This window comes from Garra rufa, chromosome 13 (assembly GCF_049309525.1).
Source record: "Garra rufa chromosome 13, GarRuf1.0, whole genome shotgun sequence".
NCBI lineage: Eukaryota > Metazoa > Chordata > Actinopteri > Cypriniformes > Cyprinidae > Garra > Garra rufa.
The window spans coordinates 25,832,471-25,859,137 of NC_133373.1; the positions used below are offsets into that span (position 1 = coordinate 25,832,471).

At 38.1% G+C, this 26,667-nt stretch overlaps 1 protein-coding gene across 3 annotated transcripts in view; it reads right to left on the reverse strand.

Annotated features, from left to right (window-relative positions):
- sipa1l1 (signal-induced proliferation-associated 1 like 1) overlaps nt 1-26,667 on the reverse strand; it is a 113,785-nt gene that overhangs the window by 20,050 nt on the left and 67,068 nt on the right. For 2 of the 3 annotated variants that reach the window (XM_073852913.1, XM_073852912.1), the window contains exons 2-12: nt 24,032-25,742; nt 22,212-22,342; nt 21,286-21,474; nt 20,142-20,316; nt 19,181-19,284; nt 17,646-17,803; nt 7,856-8,435; nt 3,314-3,588; nt 1,373-1,663; nt 1,092-1,244; nt 757-881 (exon numbers count right to left, since the gene is read on the reverse strand). In XM_073852913.1, the coding sequence (XP_073709014.1) occupies nt 757-881; nt 1,092-1,244; nt 1,373-1,663; nt 3,314-3,588; nt 7,856-8,435; nt 17,646-17,803; nt 19,181-19,284; nt 20,142-20,316; nt 21,286-21,474; nt 22,212-22,342; nt 24,032-25,523 (3,673 nt within the window). In that variant the 5' untranslated portion in view covers nt 25,524-25,742. The remainder of the gene's footprint in view (nt 1-756; nt 882-1,091; nt 1,245-1,372; nt 1,664-3,313; nt 3,589-7,855; nt 8,436-17,645; nt 17,804-19,180; nt 19,285-20,141; nt 20,317-21,285; nt 21,475-22,211; nt 22,343-24,031; nt 25,743-26,667) is intronic. The other variant, XM_073852914.1, reaches the window with a different exon arrangement.

Here is a 26,667-nt window from a genome sequence, read left to right on the forward strand (position 1 = left end):
ATACACAGTACACACATATATTATGTGTAAACTAACTTTTTTTTGGAAGCGATTAATCACGATTAATCATTGGCAGCACTATAAGGTGACTAAGTTAATATTATCTGTGTTACAAATAGTGACTGAACTGCCTATTGTTAATTTTTAAAATACCATTTTTCTAAATGTAGAAAATCAAAAGGTTCCTGTATAATTTCCATCATAAGCAGAGAGACAATTTATTTAATATGTAAGCAAAATGGCCATTATAACTGAAATAAGGTGATTAATGAAAATGAATCAGAATCGAATCAGCTCTGCATTTAAGAAAGGTGATATTTTAAATAAAGCATCTGATTTAAGAAATGCTTGAATTGGCTTAAAGGAGGTGGTGTTACTGTTGAATATAATACAATATCAATTTTGCGTCCTGAGGGTTTATGAATGGCATCATGCTTTGATGATAATAATGCTAGAAGTCTATAATCAAGTTTTATTCAAATTTCCAGCACTGAAGGCCTTAGAACCCAGTAATACATCAGCAGGACTATTTTCACCATCATGCATTTCAAAAACGTTTGAGTTTTTAAATATTAACTGCCATTCTTCCAAGTCCATTCTCGCTTTCAATCGTTCATTCAGTTAACCGTTTTGTTTAGCTCATTCATTTTTTCCCAGCAGTGCTTCTTCATTGATCTTTTCCCCTCTCACTTCCAGACACCTTACATTTATCCCCTTTCCCTTCAATAATTCATCACTGATGGAGTGTGGTCTGACCTGATGGTGGTCTGTCAGAGCTGTCCTCCACTCTGGGCCAGCTGGGTGTCGACTTGCCACTGCTTCCGTCCTCTGCTCCCATTTGCCGCTCCGCTGGGAGCGGAGAGTGCCTGTTGTGCGCAAATCTATACCGGAAACATAAACATGCATATGCTGTCAATCGCATACATCATTTTTCTGTCGATAGAACAGCTATATTATCATAAATAACATTGTGTGAAAGCTCAAACAGATAAAGCGATGAGATGATTAAGGGATGGACGGTTAAGAGCTTAAAAGAAACCAACGACAAAGAAGAGGTAGACACTAAGGGGAGGTGTTTTGTAGAGCCTCACCCCTCCGGCATGGACTTCTGTCTCCAGTGAGCGGAGCTGCCTGAGCCCGTGTCACTGGAGCAGGAGAGGTTACTGGGCGAACTGCGGTTGTGCGGCGAGCGGCCCAACATGAGCGAGGAGGTCAGGGCATAGTTCTCAGAACCTGGAGACATCCTGAGAGAGGCAGAGAAAGAGCGATACACACAAATACAGATAAACGAGAGACAAGAAGACCAAGCAAAAAAATGGGGAACAGCAACTTAACGAAAGCTCCACTACATACAGGTAGACATTAAACTCACCTTTTAGAGTCCAGAGGTCGGCCATCACTGGACACGCTGCGGGGGATGGCGGCAGCTCTTTCGGGCCGCTCGGCAGAGAGGGTTTTGCCCATGCTGGCCCCTAGGCTAACGGCACGGTTCGGGGTTCCGCTGTGACTCTGAGGCGAGGCGGTGAGGGACTGCTGTGGGCTGGACGAGGTGCGCTGCCATTTGTTGTTATTGCTCCGAAAAGGAAACTTGTACTCATATGAGCCACTCTCATTGCTGCCCTTGTATTCAACTACTGGCATGCGGTGAAGTTCTGAACAGCCCCTGGAAGATAAATTAGGCAGTTAGTGGCAATAAACAGCATCTGACTTACTCAAAGGCACAGTACAGTTGCCAAAAGTTTACATGCACCTTTTTGTTTGTTTAGTGATAGTTGTTCAGGAGTCCAGAACAGTTCAACTGCCTGCTGTTCTTCAGAAAAATCTTTCAGGTCCCACAAATTCTTTGGTTTTTCAGCATTTTTGTGTATTTGAACCCTTTGCAACAATGACTGCAGATTTTAAGATCCATCTTTTCACACTGAGGACAACTGAGGGACTCGTATGCAACTATTACAAAAGGTTTTCACCCCTTGCTCTTAATGCATCGTTTTTCCTTCTGAAGCATTAGTGAGCGTTTGAACCTGCTGTAATAGTTGCATATGAGTCCCTCATCCAAAAATGGCTCCCAAAATCATACAGTCATTGTTGGAAAGGGTTCAAATAAACAATAATGCTGAAAAACCAAAGAATATGTGGGACCTGAAGGACTTTTCTGAAGAACAGCAGGCAGTTTAACTGTAGGACTCATGAACAACTATCACTAAACATAAAAAAACAAACACAGCTGGGGATCATTCAGGTGCAACTGTGTGTAATTTTCGCAGCTAGAGTAGAGATATTCAAAACAAACAAAGAAACAAAGGCATAGCTTGATGACGGCGTAAATTTTAATTTTGTAAATTTGAAAACATGGATGTGGTCGTATCCATCCCAACAGCTGATGCCATCTGACGGGACTTGGGCAGAAATCATGTTTATGGATGAGCTAATGTATTAAAGATGTATTAACATATTTGTAGTGTGAAGCAGGGTGGGGCTAAAAGCCATGGAAAACGGGGGCACTACAGTGATTGATAAGCCCAAACCTTAAAGGGTAGTGTACATCTCTCTATTATCTCTATTATACAATTTGTGAACCAACCAACCATCTAGCTAACTAAAATAAACTACATTCTCTTTGTAAGGCCTATAAACCTCAAGGCTCTTGAAACATTTTTCAAAATATGGTTATATCTTAAAAATGACAAAAACTAATTTTAGAAGGCAATTTAATTCTCAATGGTGCATAACAACTGAGCACTGAATCCTGTAACTAACTCAGAATAAATACACACAGGCCACAAATTTGTGCCTGCAAAGGGAGCTTTTACGTCAAGAAACAATAAATTGGGTGTCAAGCATCACCTATGCAGGCTCATACTCTACCTTTTTTATGGCTCAATCCAGTTTTAAACCCAGAGGACATATAGAGGACTGACAGTTTTTAGTTTAGACAAAAATATAAACTGTCAAAAATGGAAAAGGGCGGTTTTCGACAGATAATAATAATCCACCACCAAACTGTAAAAAAGATCACCGTGAACGCAAATAAAAATCCGGTGGGTCTGATGATTTGTAGTTTAGACCCTGATCATTATAACCTTCAAGTTGGCACGGTGCCTGCAGGCAAGCCTAGACTGGGAAGGCGGATCTCATCTATTTTGGTTTGCATGTGTGGGCACAAAGGTGCAATGTTTTGTATGGTCGTCTTATTGCAAAACTTGGAATGAGTGGTTTACTTTTCTACCTGACAAAAATAATTACAGCCTACTTATTTACCAGGATTCACTCAAGAAACATTGAATCAAAACATTAACTGATACTAGAGACCTACCTGCGGGGTGTGGCATCCTCGTGGGGTGGTATGATAACAACTTTCACAGTTACCGAGGTGCGGAGCAGGTCTATCATTTGCTCGTGTGAAAGTGTTGCCACAGCCACCTTGCAAATTTCAACCAATCGACTGCCTTGCCTCAGCCCCGCTTGCCAGGCATAGCCGTACGGCTCCACCTCTGCCACGATGCCTTCGTAGTTAACGTGAAAGCCAAGTTGGCCCAGGCCGTTCCTTCGCAAGGTCATCTCCGATGTCTCACAGCCTTTAGTGAGGTGCTGAGAAAAGAGAAAAATCTGAATTTTTCTGTATTCTAAACAGATTTACTTATTACTATTGGGGATAGGCAGAGTAGATTGGAAATGTCTATCACAAGCTATTACACCCTACTGCAAATCAGGATCAAGGCTTTTTTCCCCTTCAGACTGTATAAAGAAAGCTCTCTAACATGTTTCATGACTGATGGAGATCATGAGCATTCAGTTCGCCGAGTACTAGTTACCATGGCAACAGCTCCTGCACTTGAAGAGTGACATAATGGGCAGGGGGCCAAATCAGGAGTACATTCAAGCCAGTGCACCGTTATGCAAAGGTTCTCTTATACACCATTAATTCACACAATGAATCACACACAACAGCCATAAAAACAACTACTTTGAGCTTGTTCGAAAGCTTGATTGTTTATACCCACTTGGGTATAAACTGAAAAGATCTCAGGTGCTGCATATGTGACTGAATGAAAACTTTGAGGGAGTGAATTCCTTAAAGGGAACCCTGGGCTTAAAATAACATAAATAATGTCTATTACAGTATGTAGTAGTGTTCATTTTGTTAACGAAATCTATGTTTGTCAACTATGTTAGTCAACTGACTAAAACGAGACGATGACACGATGATAATAAGGTCATTAAATGATAACTGAGACTATATCAACATGCAATATTGTTGACTAAAAAATACGAGACTAAAATGTAGTTCAAAGAACAAAACCTTTACCAAAACCTTTTTATTTTTGTTGAAAAAAAGTGGAGTCAAAACATTTCGGACTGCTGATATCAAGAGCTTCTTTCTGTTTTATACAATCTGGCAACCATTCATACATGCTCTCTTTGCGGAGATGCAATGATGATCTGAAAACACTGACATATAGTGCTGTACAAGTACAGTTGCAATCAAAATTATTCAACCCTCCAGAGACTGCAGTAGTTTACAAATACAAGCTTTTCTGAAGATCCAGGACTTAATAAAAAACATTGCATCTTTAACCAATTACTGGCATATTAAAAGTGATAATGTCAACATATAATGTAATATTTTTGAGTTCTAGGATGTTTTAATAACACAGCTATGTCATAATTATTCAACCCCTTTTTAACATTGCTGTTTTTTAGTCACTTATTTGTATGGTGGGGAACAAAATTGTCCTAAAACATAATTAAGCCTTTAGAAACTCTATTAGAAAACAGAATTAGCTTGTGCTGTAACACATACATACAGTTAGCCCATGCATATGCTAAGGTTTTAGTGGCTAATATGACAAAGTCAAAAGAGCTCTCACAAAAGCTATAGAGACGCTACTGAGAATAAATATTTTTTACTTTAGAAAATAAGGCTATATGAAGATTTCCAAGGCATTAAAGGTTCCTAGAGACACAGCTGGTAGCATTATTCCTTAGTTTAAAATGTGTTGTACCAGAAAACCTTTAAAGGTGTTGAACAAAAAAGCACAATATCATAAAATGTTTGATCAGAACAACTGAGGAAAAACCTGCAATGTACAACCAAAGACTTGTAAGATGACCCAACGAAAGGAGGAAAAACATTTCAATGCAGTGTATAAGAAGAACACTAGACAATTATGGCCTTCGTGTTGAGACATCTTGCCGAATACCGCTCTTGACCAAGAAGAACAAAAAGGCTGACGTGAACATGTTAAAATTAATTTAGATAGACATGTGGAGTTCTGCAAGAATGTTTTATAGAGTGATCTGACCAAACTGGAACTTTTTGGACCTATGGATTAGTGGTTTGTCTGGTGCAAAAAAGGCAGAGCTTATGAGCAGAAGAACACCATCTTCATCGTCAAACTTTGGGGTGGACCAGTCCTGTTAGAGGGGTGTTTTATTGTAGCAGTAAGTGGAAATCATGACCGTATGAAGGACATCATGGATTCTTTGAAGTATCAGGCCATTTTGGCAAGAATTGTGATGCCTTTAGTGCAAAGACTGAAGCTGATGATCAATGGACTTTTCTGCAGGACAGTCATCCTAAAGTATACATACAAAATTTACTTCTGCTTGGTTCAGGGATCAGTTATGGAATGTACTTGAGTGGCCTGTTCAGTCTTCAGGTTTAATTTTCATTGAAAACATTTGGTTGAATTTGAAGAAAGCAGTGGCAAAGTGAAAACCAAAGATTATCAGTGATCTGAAAGCGTTATCAGGCGAGGAATGGGCCAAGATTGGAGTAGAGAGGTGACAGAAGCTTTAAAGCACTTGCAGGCAGCGTTTATTGGCGGTTTTAAAGAATAAAAGATTTTGCACAAAATTTGACTTTTAGGGGTTGAATAATTTTGAACATGAACATTTAGAGCCAAATTTATTTTTTATTTTTTATTTATCAGCTTCCGTTTTCAGAATGATTCAAATGTATATTTATACATTTCTCTAATAGTGTACTGATGCCTTTGTTGAGTTGCTTTTACAAAATTGTGTTCTCTGCAGCAAAATGCCTTGCAGGTCAAGGGGGTTGAATAATTTCAATTGCAACTGTAAGCTGGAGTTCAGCTATCTCCATTTGAGGCATTCTGCTTAAATGAAAGTGTCATTTAGCCATTTTGTGTTCTGTAATGGATCTCGACTGTATTGTGTGCGATTGTGGTTTCCCACTGTAACGTTACTTACACAACCTCTGTCTCTTGTTCTAAAGTCTTTTTTGACGATGTTTTAGAGAAATATTTAATGCAATTTGGAATTATTAGAATTACTATTAGGAATTTCTCTATTATAATACAGTCTCTGAGAGTAGGTTTTTGTTACATTAGTTTTTATAACGTAAACAGGGCAAGTGTATATCTAAAGTCTTTGGTGTTTATTTTGCCTCTAATTGATATTCGGTTATAAATCTGTACATGGTATTGGGTAAAATAAACCATGTATAGGAGTCGATATTCTATTAATTTGTGTTTATTGGTGAAAGAGCAACTTCGGATGTAATGTAAAAAATACATTTCCCAAATGTAAACAATTATTGCAATAATTTTTTTTTTTTTAATCCAATATACAGCAAGATGAAAATATGATGAAAATGTGTACTTTTCCACTGACTAAAACTAGACTATTGGACTATGGAGGCGTCATTATTCCGATGATGTAAAATGGTTGCACTTCCTGAGCTACTGGCGCTACCTGTTGCTATTTTTACCGCAACACAACTCAGAAAATAAAATATTGATTCGATGACCACAGCTACTGAAAGAGCTTACAGGTGGTGATGGATATAACCATAGGCTTAAACCCAATGCCGTACCATTTATTTCCCCCCACAAGGAGTCTAAACGCCCCTAGATATAAAGTAAAATCCATGCTAAGAAACTACTTCAGTTGCTGCGGCATCATGACAAGCGTTGCATGTTTACTTCCTGCCAAGATGGCATCTAGCGTTTCTTGTCTCTGCCGTTTATAAGCTCTTTCAGTAGCTGTGGTCGACTAAAAGTCTCAAAGGCATCAGGGCTAAAGTGGAGAGAACAAAGACGCTGGTCTTTATGATGTTTTATTCATCCACAGGCATCTTCCCATTTGTTTCTCCTCTTATCGCTAGGAAATCAGTAGGTGCGTTTCCATTGTCAATTTGTGCAAAACTAAAATGTCAATTAAAAAAAACTGTTGCGAAATGACACCGTTTCCATTAACCGATGTTATGCTACTAAAGAGTAATTTTTCCTCTCGCAATAAGTCATGTCGACTGATGTTTAAAAGTTGTGGTATGGTAAGTTGTATGTCACAGTACATTAAAGAATGATCATGTGACTTTTGTACACAAGGTGACCTGTAAATGCAGAATAATCCTTTTTCGAATTGCCTGAAAAACTACCTCATGTGATCGTAAAAACTTTTTTGCGATAAATGGGAGTTTTCGCAAAACTGACGCGTTTCCATTAGGCATATTTTCAATTTGCAATTTCAATTTGCTCAATTTGAAGGGTAATGGAAACGCAGCTAGTGAAGACTTACATCGCTTCTCTCGTTGCCCGTCGACTAATAATGACAATGCGGCATCGTAGCAGTATTTTATTTTCTGAGTTGTTTATTTTGAGTTGTGTTGCGGTAAAAATAGCAACAGGTAATGCCAGTAGCTCACAGAGTGCAACCAATTTTACATCATTAAAAATAATGGCGCCCCCATAGTACAAAATATGTATAAAACAATATTACAATTGTATAAAGACAATTACAAGTCTCTATACCCGTGGTCCCCTTTAAAATTAATTGTATTTAAAAATAAATAAAAATCTTTCACGATTCTGTCATGCAATTTCAAACTTACCTCTAAGCGTTTGACAACTTCACGAAAGTCTTCTGTGTTGTTATTGATGGAGCGTAGGGAGATATTCTCTCCACGTTCATAGTAGATCTTCATGGAAGCTGGGCTTCCCAGTGTCCAACCAATGACATCTCGGACAGCGCAGTTGAAGACGACAGCCTTGACTTCTGGATCCACCAGCACTAGAAAGTCATTTGAAATGGACAGCAGGCCCTCTAGTTCTCCTCCGGCTCCATGGTCCTCTGCGTGGACAGGCCAGGCGATGGCTCCTGGGCTACGCAGCTCTGCGCCAGAATATGGCCGGGTCTTCTCCTTACGCTTGTGGGCCAGAGAAATAAAAGGAAATTTGCCCGAAGGATCGATAGGCGTGCTTGTAACGTGCCTTTCGGCCAGGTCCCTCAAGTACTCCTGTCGCGTCCGAGTGGCCATGGCGCGGAACTTGTCTGACTTGTGGGCTGCATTTTCTGCATTGATGACCTTGGCCAGCAGGAAATCTCGAAAGACGGTGGACTTCGGGAATGTAGCGTCCTCAGGAATAGGCGGTCCAAAGCCAGGTACATCTCGTGAGCGAGCCACTGCCACGCTGTGAATGAGGGGGTGGAGATAATGGAGGGGAAACAAGAGAGAAGATTTCAAACAATGAGACAAATTGCTCACCACACGCTCAGGATAATTGCTAAACCATCCTCAAACTTCCCTAAAGGCCCTCATGTTTATGCATGAATAAAACCGAAAGACAATGTGGCTGCTATGGAAATGATGAAACTAAGAGTCAAAGTGTGAAGTGTGGCAGTGGGGACATCAAATACTTTGCCAAATGGAAATTATCAAAAGGGTATGGATGGCCATTATGCTGCTGACTACTAAACACAGTGCTAGGAAATTCAGACAGACCCTTCATATCCTACAAAAGAGCATTTTGAATCTCTGAAAACCTTCAAACCTTTCTTCTCTATGTCGCTTGCTTCATCTCCTCCCTGCTTTTTCCTTTCATTAAGCCTCTGGAATGGACATCTAAAGCTTCCTGCTCTGTCTGGTATGTCTGGAACTCATACACAACTAGCCAGGCATAGCAGTAATGAGGTTTGACTGAAGAGAGCCACTATCTCGATCTTACAGTGATGCTGGAGAAAGACGACAGAAAAGTAAAGCCCAGAAGTTGGTGAGAGAGAAAGAAAGAGGCTAAAGAAAGTACTGCCGACTGTGCGTGGGTCTTATCTGTAAAAACACTGAGGGAAAACATGTACGTGTGTGGTAGAAAAATGAGCTTGCAAATTCATCACAACATAAACTTCTCTCCCGCAGTCCCAGCAGCTTGCTGAAATACGGACTGAGAGGAATAACTTGTTGATATCTCATTCAGTAATATTGTTTCTCTTTCTTTGCCTGCAGGGATAAATAATACAGACTTGGTGAAGACTGAGCCTGGCAACCAGAAGGTTGCTGGTCTGATTCCCACAAGAAACAAACCATAAATGAATCACACTTGTGACCAATACAAACTACAACACATGTCCTTTATGTACACAGGGGTAATTAATTATGATTTATAATCATATATGACAGAATATTAGTGTATTATCATGAATCACCCTACAATTTTAACTGCTTATTTGAAATCTCTTTCATTTAACACACTAAAATAAGTACTGTTTATTGTATGTTATTCCAAAGTGGCGAGTAAAGAGTTGTTAGTGTAAGTGAACGGAAGCGCTAAACTGCTGCAAGTGTTAATTTGTGTTTCCCATAATTTACAAAGCTCTCTGTCACACTTGGCAATGTTTGAACCACATTTTCACATCTCATGGTACCTTAATGTACTTCAAAGAACAGGTTCAAAAAACAAATGTACAGTGCCTTGCGAAAGTATTCATACCCCTTTTCACATGTTATGTAGCTGCATGATGTTAAACTGCTTTAAATGACCTTTTTTCATATCAGTCTACACTCCATTAGGGTTGGGCGATGTCGACCAATTTGGCATCGTACGATGTCTAATGTGAAACATCGCGATGGACGATGGCATCGTCTGCGGGGGGCGGGGATGAGGGATGGTTGTTGTCAAATAATTTATTCATAACGAATTAATTAATTGTAGCCTACCGTGTCCACCAGAGCTTAATTTGAGCCTGATCCTGTTCTGGAAAATGTCCGATTTTGGATTTTTGTGTTCCGGTATTTGTTTTTAAAGATCCGGCATTAACAAGTGCATTAGATCGTATTAGATTAGATTAGTGCATTAGATTAGAACATATTTTCGACCAGTCAGCTTTTTTAAGTTCAATAACGCTCTCATTGTTTGCTTACTGCTTAACCCACTCTCTCCAAATGCATTTACTGAGCAGCAGAATGTTTAGAGAGAAAGTGTAATATCAGAAATAATACCAAATCAAGTGAAATATTATTAACATTATAACCACTATAAACATAACTATAAGTTAGTTACCCTGACTCCAAAACGAATGATTTAAATGTAGAGGTATTCAGAACAGAACAGAAATGAAACAAAATATATAAAGTTAAGAAACTAAAACAAAGCGAAACTAAAAATAGCAGGCGTTGGGCTCACGCACCTCTGTTTTTCGGCACAAATCCAAGTGTTTCCATATTCCCAATGTATTTGAATGATAAAGTGTTATTTATAATGTATACTAGGCTTTGTATTGTACATTCGTGTTTCGATGGAAAAAAAAAATATATTCTCTTGTTTTTGTTCCAAGCTCTGTTCGTTATGGTAAAACCAAGAAAAGGGCATATTTGGTGTAGTTTATTTAATATAATTTAATTAAAATTATTTTGATTTTTTTCTGCTGTTTTTGTATGCCTCATTTATTAATGTAAACGAACTTTCATGTAATTCGTTAGGAGTTCACTGTAATTTGTATTGTAATCACTAACAACTTCCTTGTTATTATGTCCTCAATAATAATAATAAAATAAGTAAAGATGCAGAAATTGAAAGCATGCATTTCATTTGGCTATAGTGATTAAGTGTGTGTTTTTCGTGAGCGGGTTGCTGCTGCGGGGGCGGGGCGGAGGATCGCGATGCCGGCTCAGCATCGTGATGTCTATTGGCCATCGGCGATGGACGATGGCATCGTCTATCGACCCAACCCTACACTCCATGCACCATAATGACAAAACAAAAACAAAAAAAGCAGGGTTTTAACATCTTTGCAAATTTATTAAACATTAAAAACCTAAATGATTCCATTGCATAAGTATTCATATCTGGGAGAGTTGAAATGTATCTCAGGAGCATTCATATTGCTTGCAGATGCTACTACACTTTGAGTGAAGTTAACCTGTGGCAAATTCAATGGGTATAATTTGGAAAGGCACACACGTCTTAAAAGATGAAACAGATGAAAATGCATATCAGAGCAAAAACCATGCCAAGAAGTAAAAAAACTGCCTGTTGAGCTCCGAGACAGGATTGCATCAAGCCACACATCTGGGGAAGAGTTCAGAAAAAATTCTGCTGCATCGAAGGTTCTCAGTGAAGACACATGAAAACATACTTGGAATTTGCAAAAAAAAAACAACAAAAAAACAAAAACAAAACAACAACTAAGGGACCCTCGGACTGTGAGAAACAAGATTCTCTGATCTGATGAACCTCAATTTCATTGAGCTAGGCTCATAGACAACACTGTGAATCAAACATTCAGCTAAGTAGTGTATCAATACTTATTTCAGGTTTTTTTATTTTTAATACATTTATGAAGCCGTGACCATGCTGTTTTTGCTTTGACATTATGGTGTATGAAGTGTAGATTAATGTGGAAAACAAGTAATTTAAAATTAAATTTAAAATTTAAATTTAAGTTTAACATAAGGCTGCAACATAAAAAGTAAAAAAAATTAAGGGGTATGAATACTTTTGCAAGGCACTGTATAACCACAGTGGTAACCAACTTACTATAGTAGTAAAAATCACTTTTTTCCAATTGCTCAATTATTTTAAATCTCTGCATTACATTGTTTTCCATTTAAGCATAATTCAGTCCAAAGACCCACAATTGTGCTTCATCAATGGCACACAAAAACTAAATACTCTGTTATGAGAGTGTGGACAATAACAGTCATCAACATTTTTCAAAAGCCAGAATAGAGCAGTGCACATTCTATCCAAACACCAATCCACTTCTATGCATGGAGCAGTTATTCAGTGACTAACAGCAAGCGGGCTGACTTTATTGTTGTAGCCGACCCCCTTGGCTTAGGTGGAGAGGCAAACTGGATTACATATCTGAAGTATAAATACACAGTGTGTGGGTTGGTGGAGCATCCACTGCCCACAGCAAGGAACCAAAGAGCCTCCACACAAGCAGATAACACCCTGACCCACTCAGAAATACACAGGTGTACAAGTATCACATACACGGAGTTCTCACATACTGTAAACTCGTTCAAAGGACAAACCTAATCCGATTCACTAATTTCTTATTAAAATAAATTGTTGAATAAAGTCGTTAATTTTGTTTTCTTTGCGTACAAAAAGTATTCTCGTAGCTTCATAACATTACGGTTGAACCACTGATGTCACATGGACTATTTTAACAATGTCCTTACTACCTTTCTGGACCTTGAACATGTTTGTTGCATTGCTGTATATGCAGGGTCAGAAAACTCTCAGATTTCATCAAAAAATATAAATTTGTGTCCTGAAGATGAACTAAGGTCTTACAGGATTGAAACGACATGAGGGTGAGTAATTAATGACAGAATTTTCATTTTGAGAGGAACTATCCCTTTAAGTTTCTTACGCTCAACAAGCCTGTATTTATTTCAAAATACATTAAAATCAGTAATATTGTTAAATATTATTTCAAATGCTGGACAACGATTAATCGCAATTAATCGCATCCAAAAGTTTTTGTGTACATAATATATGTGTGTGTACTGTGTATATTTATTATGTATATATACAAACAAACAAACACACACACACACACACACACACACACACACACACATACATGTATATATTTAGGAAAAATATGTTGTTTAGATATTAAATATATTTTTTAACTATATAGACATGTAAAAACATTCACATATTTTCAAAATATACTGTATAGGCTACTGTAATAGTTTCTTTATTTATAAATATACACAGTACACACACACATATTATGTACACAAAAACTTTTATTTTGGATACGATTAATCGCGATTAATCATTGCTCAGCACTAATTATTACAATATCAACTGTTTGCTATTTAACATATTTGCAAATGCAATTAAAAACAACTTTTAGTAGCCATCACTCCTTCAGAAATCATTTTAATATGTATATTTGGAGTTCAATAAACATTTATTAATACACTATTTAATTAAAATACAAATATTTTGCAACATTGCAAAATGTCTTCACTGCCACTAAATCCACTAAATCTTTAAACATTACTTTAAAAATATTAATAAAAACATTTTAACAGTGACATATTCACACCAGATTCAGTGAGTAATTAGTTTGATTCACAATCATATGTTTTAGACCAGTTTTTCACCGAATTCATTTCATTGGTAACACTTTACAATAAGGTTCATTAGTTAACATTAGTTAACCACATTAGTTAACATGAACTAATAATGAACTGCACTTATACAGCATTTATTAATCTTTGTTAAATGTTAATTTCAACATTTACTAATACATTATTAAAATTTTGTTAACATTAGTTAATGCAGTGTGAACTAACATGAACAAACAATGAACAACTGTATTTCCGTTCACTAATGTTAACAAAGATTAGTAAATACAGTAACAAATGTATTGCTCATGGTTAGTTCATGTTAGTTAATACATTATCTAATGTTTAACTAATGAACCTTATTGTAAAGTGTTACCATTTCATTTAACTGAACTGGAATAACAATGCAATAGGAAGTAATATTAAATACAACTATGCATTGCTTTGGTGCTATTTGATGGTTTCCATTCCATGGTTTATTATTGTCAGGCCAAGCAGGAACCTGTACCAAATTTCTATGGAATTATATGCTTGTCACTCATAAAACTATAAATGTTGCACATTAACAAGTTTATGCTATACTTCAAAAATGCTTTGAGCTTTAACACATTTCACCATAATTAAATCTATTCTCTGTCCTGATTTTAGGAGTAAGTTTCCAAAAGTCTGCAGATTCCATCATATTTAATTCAGACAGCAACCTCACAACAACATACTGTAACTGCTTTTGCTGTGACATTGTAGACTCTAGAGGCATTGCAATAGCAAAGCAGGAAAACACTTCTGCACAGATTGTTTGCAAAAAAGCATTAACAGCTTCCGCTTCGTACAACATTACCATCCACCTTACCATTTCACTGGTGGCTGAGAGGTTGTCTGCCAAAATTACAGGGCTCCAGTGAACAGTGTTAACCACTTCACTACACCCAACAGCAGCCAATAAAACAACAGGAGGGCATATAAATCATTAACTCTCTCTATAAACACCTTTAATCACTCTTCATACCCGTGATTGACCTTTACACAAATAAACGGTCACGCGAAATGCTCACAAATGAAAACCCGAGACCCGCTTAACCCACCTGATCCACTTCCTGACTTCCATCCCAAATCTGTCTAAACAGTCCAAGCAGGTTAATACAGCAAGAATGCCCACAGCTGAGGAAAATTCAGGCTCACACGAAAAATTCTGTGTGGTTGAAAGGGCTACACAAGGGAGGGAGTCTATCAGGGAAGGAGGAGCAGGGTTGTCGGGTTTAAGCCCACATAAAGCCCCTCTCATGAGAGGACAGTTGGCAAGGGTGCGCATGCAGCCCTCTCGTTTAGCTTATTGTTCCATAGAGGTTCGGTCAGGACGGGCCTTTGTAACTTCTGTACTTTCAGAGCTGAACAGCGATGAGGCTCCCTACTGGGTATAATTAAGACGACACACAATGAGGCCCATCAGCAATTAAAACCTCTATTAGTTTCATGAGGCAAAACAGAAAGCAAGCAAGAGGGAGCGAGCGAGAATGTGAGCGAAAGATTAAGGGAGTAAGTCACAATGAAGATATCAATAATCAGCATCATATTTGTTGCCCGTTCGCTTTAGATAAGCACTCATTTTGTGTTTTGTTTGACTCACAGTAGCACTTTCCGAGGTTGGACTGCAAGCAATGCAACGATCAACAAATCCTACTGATAAACAGCCCCCAGTAGGCGTGAAGGAAATTAAGCGGGCCTAGCTCATTTGAAGTGGTTAAGAGCAGTGCTCTCCTGGGTAATGTGCTGTACGACAAGAATAATAAGCTGGCCAGAGGACATCAAGCGAGAACAGAACCCACCATGGGCAGGAAGAAAATCCATTTCTCCAAAAATAAAACTAAAACAACATCACTACAATCGGACGCTGACTGATAATGGATTCTGGTAATACAACAAAATGGAGAAAAGCCGATTTATATTACTTTTTTTTATATTTTAAGAAAATAGTTAAATACGAAAACATTGAAAATGGCATGTTTTATTTACACTACTGTTCATGCTCACCAGGGCTGCATCTATTTGCTCAAAAATACTCTGAAACTGACATTATAAAATATTATTACCATTTAAAATGATGGAATGCAATGTTTTACCTTTTGTAACATCAATGTACTTCTTGAATAGAAGTATTCAATTCAAATCATTTTCAACTTCAACTAGGCTACAAGTGATAAGGGATGCACCGAATGTTCGGCAACCGAAATTATTTGGCCGAAAATAGCACAAAATCTCTTTCGCTGTTTGGACGAATAAGCGAAAAGGCCTGAATAAATTATACCGAACAATGGCATGACGCAATCAAATAGAGGCGCGCACTAATGCAGCAAACATGTCGGCAGTGTGGAAACATTTAAAACTGTCAAAGACGCAAAAATCATTACAAGCACCGACAACACGAGACTGTTTAGTATCGCATCGCATGTCTTCCATGAGAAGAGAAAGGGGTGGTTGTTGCTGGTTACTGTATGATGACTGAAATCGCGAAATGTCCTTAAACCATTAGTAAATAAACTACAGAACGTTATGTTGTCTAATACATGCACAAATTGTATTTATTCTGACAGCGCTGCACAAGCTTGTTAGCCAGGGTTCAAAGTCCAAAGCGCGAGGGAAATCTGCGTCATGAGAATCATTCATAAATCTGCTGCTGTCAGCAAAAAGTAGTATTGAGGTCTTCTTGCAGGTTTCTGGCAGAATAAAAAAATTTAGTTTTTCTGTAAAATAAAAAAAAAGAAAGAAAGAAAAAAATAACGATAACAATTACAACAACTCTATTAATATTAATTTATTGCAACATTCTTCTTTGCTCAACAAGGCTGCATTTATTTGTACATTAAAACACACACACGCCCGATTCAAGAAGGGGGTCTTAAAAATGGCCAAAGAATATTATTTTACTAACTTATTAATTTTAAGTTAAATTGTGCTTTGTTGGTAGGCTATAATGTCTACTAGAATGTTAAAAATGTTCAGTGTTAAATATTTTTAAATTGTTGTTTTGTAAGTGATTTTTCTCTATGAAAAGCAAGACAAAACTGTAAAAAGCCAATATTGGCTATTTCATTTTATGCAATGGTGAAAAAAATTGGGGGGAAAACACGAAAAACCATGTTCGGTAATCGGCCTTTGGCCTAGTGTGTAATTTTGCTCAGCTTCAGCCAAGAATATTTTACAAGTGATATATAAACAACCAGTCACGCAATCAAAATTGTGGCTTTTAGTTCTACAAGCTTTGACAACTAAAAGGCAAACAAATTCAGCAGAAAAACAGGTCAAAAATTACTACACAGATTTGTGTCCAATTAAATGCTCTTGGGAATAACAATGTCCCAATGCAATAACACCAACATCTCAAAACCTAAAAAGGAGTTGTTCAACACCCTGCCCAAATTTCCTGTTTCAATAGAAAATTCATTAACACAGGAATACAAACTCCACTCACCAATATGTCTCATGGGATTTTTAAGCCTTACAAACCATTTCATGATGTGGTTCAAAGAGGGTTAAATGGATAGTTCACTCGAAATGAAAATTCTGTCATTAATTACTTATCCTCATGTCGTTCCGAACCTGTAAGAGCTTCAAAACACAAATTAAGATGTTTTTGATGAAATTCAAGAGCTTTATAGACAGCAACTCAGCTACCGCGTTCAAGGGCCAGAATTGAAGAAAAGAAATTGTTGAATAAAGTCATTATTTTTGTTTTCTTTGTGCTCAAAAGGTATTCTCGTAGCTTCATAAAATTACAGTTAAACTACTGATGTCATACGGACTGTTTTATGAATGTCCTTGCTACCTTTCTAGGCCTTGAAAATGCTAGTTGCATTGCTGTCTATGTAAGGTCAGAAATCTTAATTTGTGTTCCGAAGATGAACGAAGGTCTTACAGGTTTGGAACGACATGAGGGTGAATAATTAATGACAGCATTTTCATTTTTGGGTGAACTATTCCTTTAAAAACCCAAAGCAGATCTCAATTTACTTTGAGAAGTGAATGAAAGTTACGTTTCAGTAAGAGAGTAAGATGATATTTTAGTAGCTGATCTGATGGATTCAGTTAATGATTCTGTACAATGGTTTGAATAAGTCTTTCAACCGATTCATTATTACTCTGGTCTACTGTATCTGGTTTTTCTGTATCGTGTTGAGCACTGCTGCTGCCACATAATTAAAGTCATTGTGTGTGGCGCAAAATGGACCATTACAAATTATAAAGAGAATGCTAAAAAATCCACTTGGACTTTAATCAGTGTGATTTTTGCAGCTAAATAAAAGTCCAATCTACTCACCTGTAGCAGGCGTTTTCGGAGCACGGGTTGTGTGCCCGTACAACCACAAAGACATGCTGAAAGTGTGAGCGAATATTCTTGGGGCTGAAGGGCTTTGCTCCGGGCTCTTGAAACACGATTGTGACAATGTCATTTCCGATGTGTCTTTTCCTTAACAGCTATAAAGCATAAACAACATAGATTAGTATATTACATACTATCGTTCAAAAGTTTGGGGTAGGTACGATTTTTTAAAATGCCATTACTCTAGACTTTGGTGTCACGTGACCTTCAGAAATCATTTTAACATACTGATTTGGTGCTCAAGAAATATTTGTGACTAGTACTGGCAAAAAAGTTGAAATGTGCACGGTTTAATTTTGAGCTACAGGGAAAATTTTTTTTTTTTACAAAAATGAGTTCATTAAGCTCTTTTCTAACAATTCAAAAGCTCCAAATAGTAATTAAACATCTAAAATGATCTTTATTTTACATTTTCTGAGAGCAGTACCTTTGTCTCTACTCAAATGGACGACTGCTGCTGCTACAACCACAAGTTATAGGTCTATTGTTGCAAAGTGTAGCATTCCAGCTTTGGGAATATTCATATAGAATTCTCAAAGACATGAGTCCAACTCCAAATCAATGAAATATGATGTTAAAACCCACACTGATGAAAACAAAACGATCGCGCTGACTGGCATTTGCAAAGTGCATGCATAAGACGCGCGCAACTCTGCTGACTCTATCACCTTCAAACGACTGTAGCTCAGTCATTTTTTGTCAGATTCCAACAAGTCATATCATTTTGAAGGCATTTTGAAATTAAAATAATAAATAATTTGTTTTTAGCTCATTCCGACTCATTTTGCCAGAACGGGTCCCATTTCTCATCAATATCTATGTTGAACAGTTGTGCTGCTTAATATTACTTTAATGAATACAGCAGTAAAGTATACAAGTTCAAAAGAAAGCTTGCTAAATAAAAGTATTAATTACTTCTAAAAAAATGTCTTCTGACCCCAAACATTTAAATGGTGGTGTATGTGATAGTTTAAGGGATTAGTTCACTTCCAGAATAAAAAATTCCTGATAATTTACTCACCCCCATGTCATCCAAGATGTTCATGTCTTTCTGTCTTCAGTCAAAAAGAAGGTTTTGAGGTAAACATTGTAGGATTTTTTTTCCATATAGTGGACATCAACGGTGGCCAACGTAATGCGTGATTTTTTTTTTTTAGAAAATGGCCACTTGTTTTGCTAGATAAAACCCTTATTCCTTGGCTGGGATCGTGTAGAGCCCTTTGAAGCTGCAATTTGGACATTCAACCCATTGATCCCCATTAAAGCCCACTATATTGAGAAAAATCCTTGAATGTTTTCCTCAAAAACCATAAGTTCTTTTCGACTGAAGAAAGAAAGAACATCGGACTGACATGGGGATGAGTAAATTATCAGGATTTTTTTTTTATTCTGGAAGTGAACTAATCCTTTAACAATGAAAATAAATCAAATCGATCAATTACTGTAATAGTGTTTGTCGTTGGACAGCTTACCTGCTGTTTGTTATTGGGTGTGTAGGGCAGCATTGTAGACACATGGAACATAATCTCATAGTCTTTAAAAGTTGTGTACAAAGAATGTGTTCCGGTAGAGTCCGCTGCAAGAAAAAGCTCAGGTTAACCTTTCATACACGGCTTTTATATGGCCACCTGCTTTTCTTTTGTTAAACAAAGAAGGATTTTTGTTTTGTCTGCAGGGAATATACAGTCTAAAGCCTGATCATACAGTCTCATTTATTTAACACTCCTTGACTTGTTAGGGCAACATATGGCTCCCGCTCTTTAATAAGACCCTTTTTCTCTATTGTTCACAAACAGGATACTGCAGTTGTCGCTTTAGACCATGGCGACACAAATGGGAACTCATCTTGTCCTCAGTCCCCTCCTTCCTGATCTCTAGACTCCACCTGACTCTAAAACCACGACCTAATCCGTCAAGCCGAGATCAAAGCTTTCTGACAACTCTGCCGCCCTTTTCGGCCACGTTAGCGGCGGAGGGAGGGAATGTAAGGGGTAAAATGTCAAGTCTGATAAATGGAATTAAAAGCAGAGACAATATTCCTTATGGTCACAGGGGAGAGGAGGAGCACGGCTGCCAGGCACAGCACACATGACTATGTCTCAAATAAGGGTGCTGGGTTCAAATTGAAATTGAAACTAACTAGGGGATAGAACAGGAGATGATTGTTGGTTTTTAGATCCATTCCCATTTAATCACAACCTCCAATTGTCAATAAACCGCTGACAGTAGAGGGACGTATTTAGAATGCGCTGCAGGCTCATTTGAGTGTGATCCTGTTTGAATTAATTAACTAGCCCTATAGACTACTAGACTGACATGACAGGAGGCCAGAGATTCAATAGCTGTTTTGCCCCCTTTAGCTACATGCTGTTTTAATCACACAATAAGCCCCTTTTGGGCAATTAAATAAACCTTCAAGATGATGAGACTCACTTTTAGTGTCCAGTTGGGCACGGTACTTGGAAAAACCCTTAAGGCGCACCCTTTCCCCCAGCAACTGCAGGAACTCTTCTAGGGCGGGACCTGCTGCCTCATTATTGTACATCTCCTCCTCGCTGCTTTGGCCGGCCTGACAGTACATAATTCCCACCTTCAGCTGGAAACTGAGCTGCAGAACAAATCATAAATAAAGACCATTAGTTCATGAAAAATGGGAAACAATATACTACAATATACTCTTTGAGCCACAAATAATTATTTAAAAAAAATGTGTTAAAGCATTTCCATATGTGACCCAGGACCACAAAACCAGTCATTATTTGAAATTCAGACTGATGCATCATCTGAAATCTGAATAAAAAAAGCTTTCCATTGATGTATGTTAGGATATGACAATATTTGGCAGAGATGAAACTATTTAAAAATCTGGAATCAGAGTCTAAATATTGAAAAACATCACCTTTAAAGTTTTTTGCAATGCATATTACTAATCAAAAATTAAGTTTTGATACATTTACAGTACAAAATATCTTTATGGAACATAATATTTTGGAATAAAAGAAAAATTGTTGATTTTGACCCGTACGATGTATTGTTGTCTATTGCTACAAATTTACCCGTGCTACTTAAGACTTCAAGGTTTTGTGGTCCAGGGTCACATATGTAATATAACACTTTGAATAATCACATTCTTTTAAAAATCAAACTGTCTATTGAAGATTAGTACAAAAAAAGTATTAAATACATTTATTCATTACAACAAAACAATTTTTTTTCATTGCACTTATACATTTTTATTTTATTCGCATTTTATTTCAATTAATTTATTGTTTATAGAGGAATCTAATTTTGCTTTAATGCCAACAAATGATGAAAATAAGTCAGAAATAAATAATAAAAAATGATAAAATATAATATAGGTGATTAAATTATTTGAATGATTAAATGATTTTATAATAATTTTTATTGTGGTGATAATACAGTGGAAAATCGCTCTGTACTGAAGCAATTCTTGACTTTGTAGTTATTACAAAAAAAGACTTAAAAAACACTTTTTATATGCTTGACAGCTTAATCTATCATACATGCATAATAACATATCATTTGTCAGTTGTAAGAGAATGTAAGATCATAATACCCCTTGTTCATCCAGTTTCATCAGCTGCTCTGTGACCTTGGGCGTGTTGAGAGCAAGACGGAGGCAGTGGGCATTGAGTTCAGGTACGAGGTACTCCAGCACCTCCTTTAGAGGCAGACCTCGAGCCAAGCCATGCTTGGAGGTGGAGGGCACAGCATCCTCCAAAATGGAGCCCCGTAAGGTTGTTAACTATAGACAGAAGGTTAGAGAGATGTCTTTCCATTATTGTTTTAAATACATGTAGGCATACCTACACAATCATCAGTACACATTTGTAAATTACAGGTGTGACTCTAAGGGTGGGTGTTAAATACCGTAATAACATTTTCGGAGAAAATTAGTACTTGGTACTGCAAAACCCACCATGCTATTGTCTTTTAGTACCTGCTCATTATGATTCACAGATCTCAAACACCTGAAAAGGTGTCGTAATGAGCAGAACAAAAGTTTTATACTTAGCTAAACCATGTCTGCCTACCTGCCCGTCTCAAAATAGCAGTGGAAAGATTGCCATGTTGAGCTGAGCGTCACCTTAGTCAGAAAGCTATTAAGGCCCATCAGAAAGCATGTGAATCATAAGCAGTTTCTATAAATCACACCAAAGGCTGAGGTCACATTTAAGAGCCTTTTGTGCTATAATTAGAGAAATCCATACATTTAAAGCTGCTGTCAAAAGCGGTGTGATTGAGAAGCAGTACGGTGACGAGCCAGTCAGAACACAGTGTGATCTGTGCCGAGTACTAGCAGAGAGAACTCGCCTCTAAGCATGTTATATAAGACAGCAGTGGGCGTCAGACCTGGATCTCACTCACCGCTAACTGCTTAGAATTAACTCTCTCTGAGCAGGCACGAGAATGCGTGTTGCATTCAGATGATACAACAACTATATATGCCAGTGGAAATTGGCTGTGTGAATGAGCGCTCACCCCGCTGGTTCTGAAGATGATTCTGTAGTTGTATTGCTGGCCGTGCTCTTTGTGATCCTCCAGTTTTTCCCGACGAATGCTGACAGCTACTGGTCCCAGAGTCTCATCGACGCCTAAGTAGTTCCAGTGCTCTGAGGATTTTAATCATTTTTCAATTAATGATTCATTAACTTAAAAAAACAGCAGCAATATAAACAAGTGCTAGGGATGGGTGATATGACCAAAATCTTATATCACGATGTGAGACATTTTATTTCAACGATTTTTTGCTTTAAATAAGGTCTTTATGATACCAAAATCTTTGATACCATAGAAATTTCTTAATTTTTTGTCACCAGTGTCAATTTCACAAAAAATGAATAAAAAAAAAAAGCTCACTGAAGACAAGTAAACAATCATATTTTAAATAAGAATAAGAAACTAATTACAAGCAATAGGACAAAAAACTACAGTAGACCAATAAATAAGAAATGCTACATACATTGTATAAAGTGATTAAATGTATAAAAACTAGGGCTGCTCGATTATTATAAAATAATCATGATTATTTTGGTCAATATTGTAATCACAATTATTTAAAATGATTATGACTGGGTCCAATACTTTATATTAGCGATTAATTTAAAGATGGCAATACAACACAAAAAAAAGATTCAAATGAAAAAAAGTTTTTTTTTTAAATACTGAATACTTTTATGCAAGTCTAAAGTAGTCTAACAGCCTACTACAGAAATTGAATGTAATTATTTGAATGTAAAATAAAACGGCGTCTTCACTGTAAGAATTAAACATGCTTTGTTTCTCATAAAATCTACAAAAGTCTTTCATTCAAGAACAGTAAGTGATTTTTCTCTTTGTATTTTTGTTTTATTAGTATTAAGCACAGAGACGGCAGAAGGAATATTATTTGTTGCCGCTTTAAGCGCCACACGGATCCAATATACTGTTACACGCGTATTTTCATTCTCAACGGTTTATGATAATTTAAGACATAACTGACAAGGGTTTACATGAATAATTACCAAGCGCCTCGTTTTGAAATATTTTTGTGTGTATTTGACCATTCAGGCACGCACCTTGAGCTAAAAGATAACTTTACATGTCCGTGTTCTGCTCCGTCTCTGAGCGCATACATAGAACAGCACAAGTTGTCTTTCTCGCTTTTAAAAACACATCAAAGAAACATTAATAAATCAAGCCTGTCCCGTTTTATGAAAGTCACGTTACATGATTTTGCTGATTTGCATGTGAAATTAGAAACTGAATTTCGATTAATTGCACAGCCCTAATAAAAAACTGCATATTCTTTACTGTGTAAATTAAATATATATTTCTTCTTAGTAAAGTTACAAAAGTGATTTAGTCAAGCAGTGAGAGATTTTCTCTCTTTTGTTGTTTAATAACATGAATGACAGACAGCAGAAATATTAGACTGCTGTCACTTTAAGAGCTGCCAATATGGATCCAATGAGGTATTACACAGGTTTTCTTTCTCAGCTGTTTGCTTTCACTTAAGACCTAAATTACGGTGTTTGAGGATGTTTGCATAGACGGGCATTTTGACACATACAAGTGTTTGTATCTAACTGTTTGAGTCATATGAAGCAGCTTAAAATCACTTGAATGTGCTTACATTTGACAATTCGAAAAGTGATTTATTTACATCTTATTTTTGAATTAATCAACTGATCAATGATTCCTTTTCATGTGAAGTGGCACTTCTAATCTGCCATACACTACCCTAATTTGCATGAATATCTCTATTGAGAAGTCATGCAAGTACATTAAATGTACAATTACTGCAAAATGTTATCACTCACCTCTCAAATAGAAGTTCTTCCTGTAATAATAAGCACCCAAGTCCACATGTTCAACTATGTTGCTCTTTCCACGATCATGGTGGAGACTCTTTCCATCCTTGGGCGCTTCAAGAACAGCCACCCCTGCATTGCTAAAATGTGTGTTGGGAGCTCTTTCAGGCGATCCTTCTTCATCTCTTGAAGAGCTAGAGGCACCACTGCCAATACTGCCCTGTTTCGAAGGACTGATGTTCCTTTCTCCTTCACCGCCGATTTCATTCCGGAAACATGGGCAGCTGAGAACCAAATCGTTGCTCTTGTCGTCACCTGAGTCAAGAGAAGGCCCGTCCTTGATGTTGAGCTCTTCCTGGCTGCCACAAGGAGAGCCGTAAGCCCCGCTTTGGGTGGACGAGAGAGAAGAAGTGTTGGAGGCCGAAGCCGCGGCTGCAGCAGAGGCACCAGTGGTGGTGTTCTTCCGCTTCACGGCGCTTTGCCGACTCTGCACGGCCTCGTTAAGGTCAAACAGAATGCTCTGGACATCAAAGTGAGCGAAGCCTTTCTGGCAGACCCATGGTTTTGGAGGAGGAACCACGTCATCAGACTTTCCGTCTTCTGCATCAGAACCCGCACGTGATGAGTCACCTTCGGCTTTGACGCTACGTAGCTTGCGGAATATGGACTCTCCACCTGTTTCTGACTTTGAACGCCTCTTCATGTGCTTTTCTCTTTCCTTCAGGCGACTGGCGGGACTGCCACGAGGAGGACCAAGAGGTCCGTCGGGCAAGTCGAGGGCGGTTTGTTTATGAGCTACTGTCAGCAACTCGCTTAGCTTTTCTGGGGCAGGGCTGCGCTGGTCTGGAGCGTCGGTCTGGTAGCCTTTGAGCATGTCGAAGAAGCTTTCGCCGGACACACCATGCTTGTCGATGGACGAGGTACTGCCGTACTCTCGATGCATGGGTGTCCATCCTGAGAAAGACCAGCCCTCGCTACCATCGCCGTCTAGTTCACTTATGGTGATGTCGCTGTTGCTCCGCTGGCGTATACGCCGCATACCCTTTCGGGGTGACCCGAGATAGCCATCAGGTGAGAGGAAGCGATTGTCTTTGCCTTTGCTCTGCATCTTGTTCTTCAAAGTGTTGTGAATGTTACGCAGCATGGATGAGTCCTGAGGGCTGATCAGGTGACCGAGCTTGCTTGACAAGTTGCTCTGGGCACTTCCTGTGGTGGTGGATGGGGTATCCGTCTCCACTGTGATGTGCCACACACCACCGCCATTTCCACCCCCTCCTCCACTCCCTCCACCGCCGCCATCTTTCCTGGGGGGCCAGTCGGCGACCCGTGCTCGAACGCCCATTTTGGGAACTCCTGGCGTGCCAGTCAAATGCGTGCTCTCGCTGCGAGGGGGTGGCGCGCCTCCATTGGGCAAGCGCAGACGGCGAGTATAAAACTCATCTGTGGCGGGAACAGAGCCGCCCACAGAGCGTTCGGTCTGTGAACGCTTTAGGCTGGTCATGGTATGGCTAAGTGGCGGAGCTCAGCACTGGAGCATGCCCGCAGTGTAGCTGAAATAATGAAGCTTGGGGAACATGGGCAGCCACTCAAGCTGGAGAGGCCAGAGAATTGAGGACAGATAATTGCGGGATGAATGTGAACTTTAAAGTGAACCTGAATCAGGCATGTGTGCTGACCATGAGGTGATCTGACCTTCCTCCTCTCATCCCTTTATGCAGAACTGAAACAGAGAAAAATGAGGAGAGTATAAGAATACGTCATAAAGAATATAATCATAGCTGGTATCTTGATGGGAAAAATAGGGAAATAAACAGAGAGGTAAATAGAAAGGCAATGGAGGGCACAATGCTCTAAGAATTCATTCAACTCTAAGGAAAGAAAAGTGGTCAACTGAAATTTATTTTTGGAATATATACATACAGTTGAAGTCAAAAGTTTACATACACCTTGCAGAGCTGGAAACAAAAGAAAAAAAACAGCTGTGGGTCATTCAGGTAACAACACAGTATTAAGAATCAAGTGGATGTAAACTTCAAACTGGGTCATTTTTATAAATTCAACTATTATTTTCTCTTGTGGACTATATGTTAATGTCTTTTATGTGAAATATCTTACTCAGGTGAGTACAAAAAAAAAAAACATGCATGTTGTATGATCCTTTTTACTTTGATAAAACAATTAATATTTTGCAGATTCTGCAAGGTGTATGTAAGGCAAGGCAAGTTTATTTATATAGCACATTTCATACACAATGGTAATTCAAAGTGCTGTACATAAGAGGAGTTAAAATCACAATAGCATAAAAATCATAGTCACAAAAATTTAAAATAATAATCACATAAACAGATTTAAGAACATCGAAACTCGTGACCCACACTTTCACTTTTAGTTTACTTCAGCGCGCTCTCTCAGTCTTGCTGAGAAAATTGCGGCAGCCTTCAGATAGGCAAACTGTACTTCGCCTTACCTGGTCTGCGCAATGTCTAGATAGACAAACTATACTTCGTCGTATCTACTTCAACAAATATTTAGACAGATAAACTATACTTCATCTTGTCTATTCACAACGAACAGTAATGTCACTAATCAGATAGACAAACTATACTTCGTCTTACCTGATCAGAGACATCACGCCGTGGTCACCA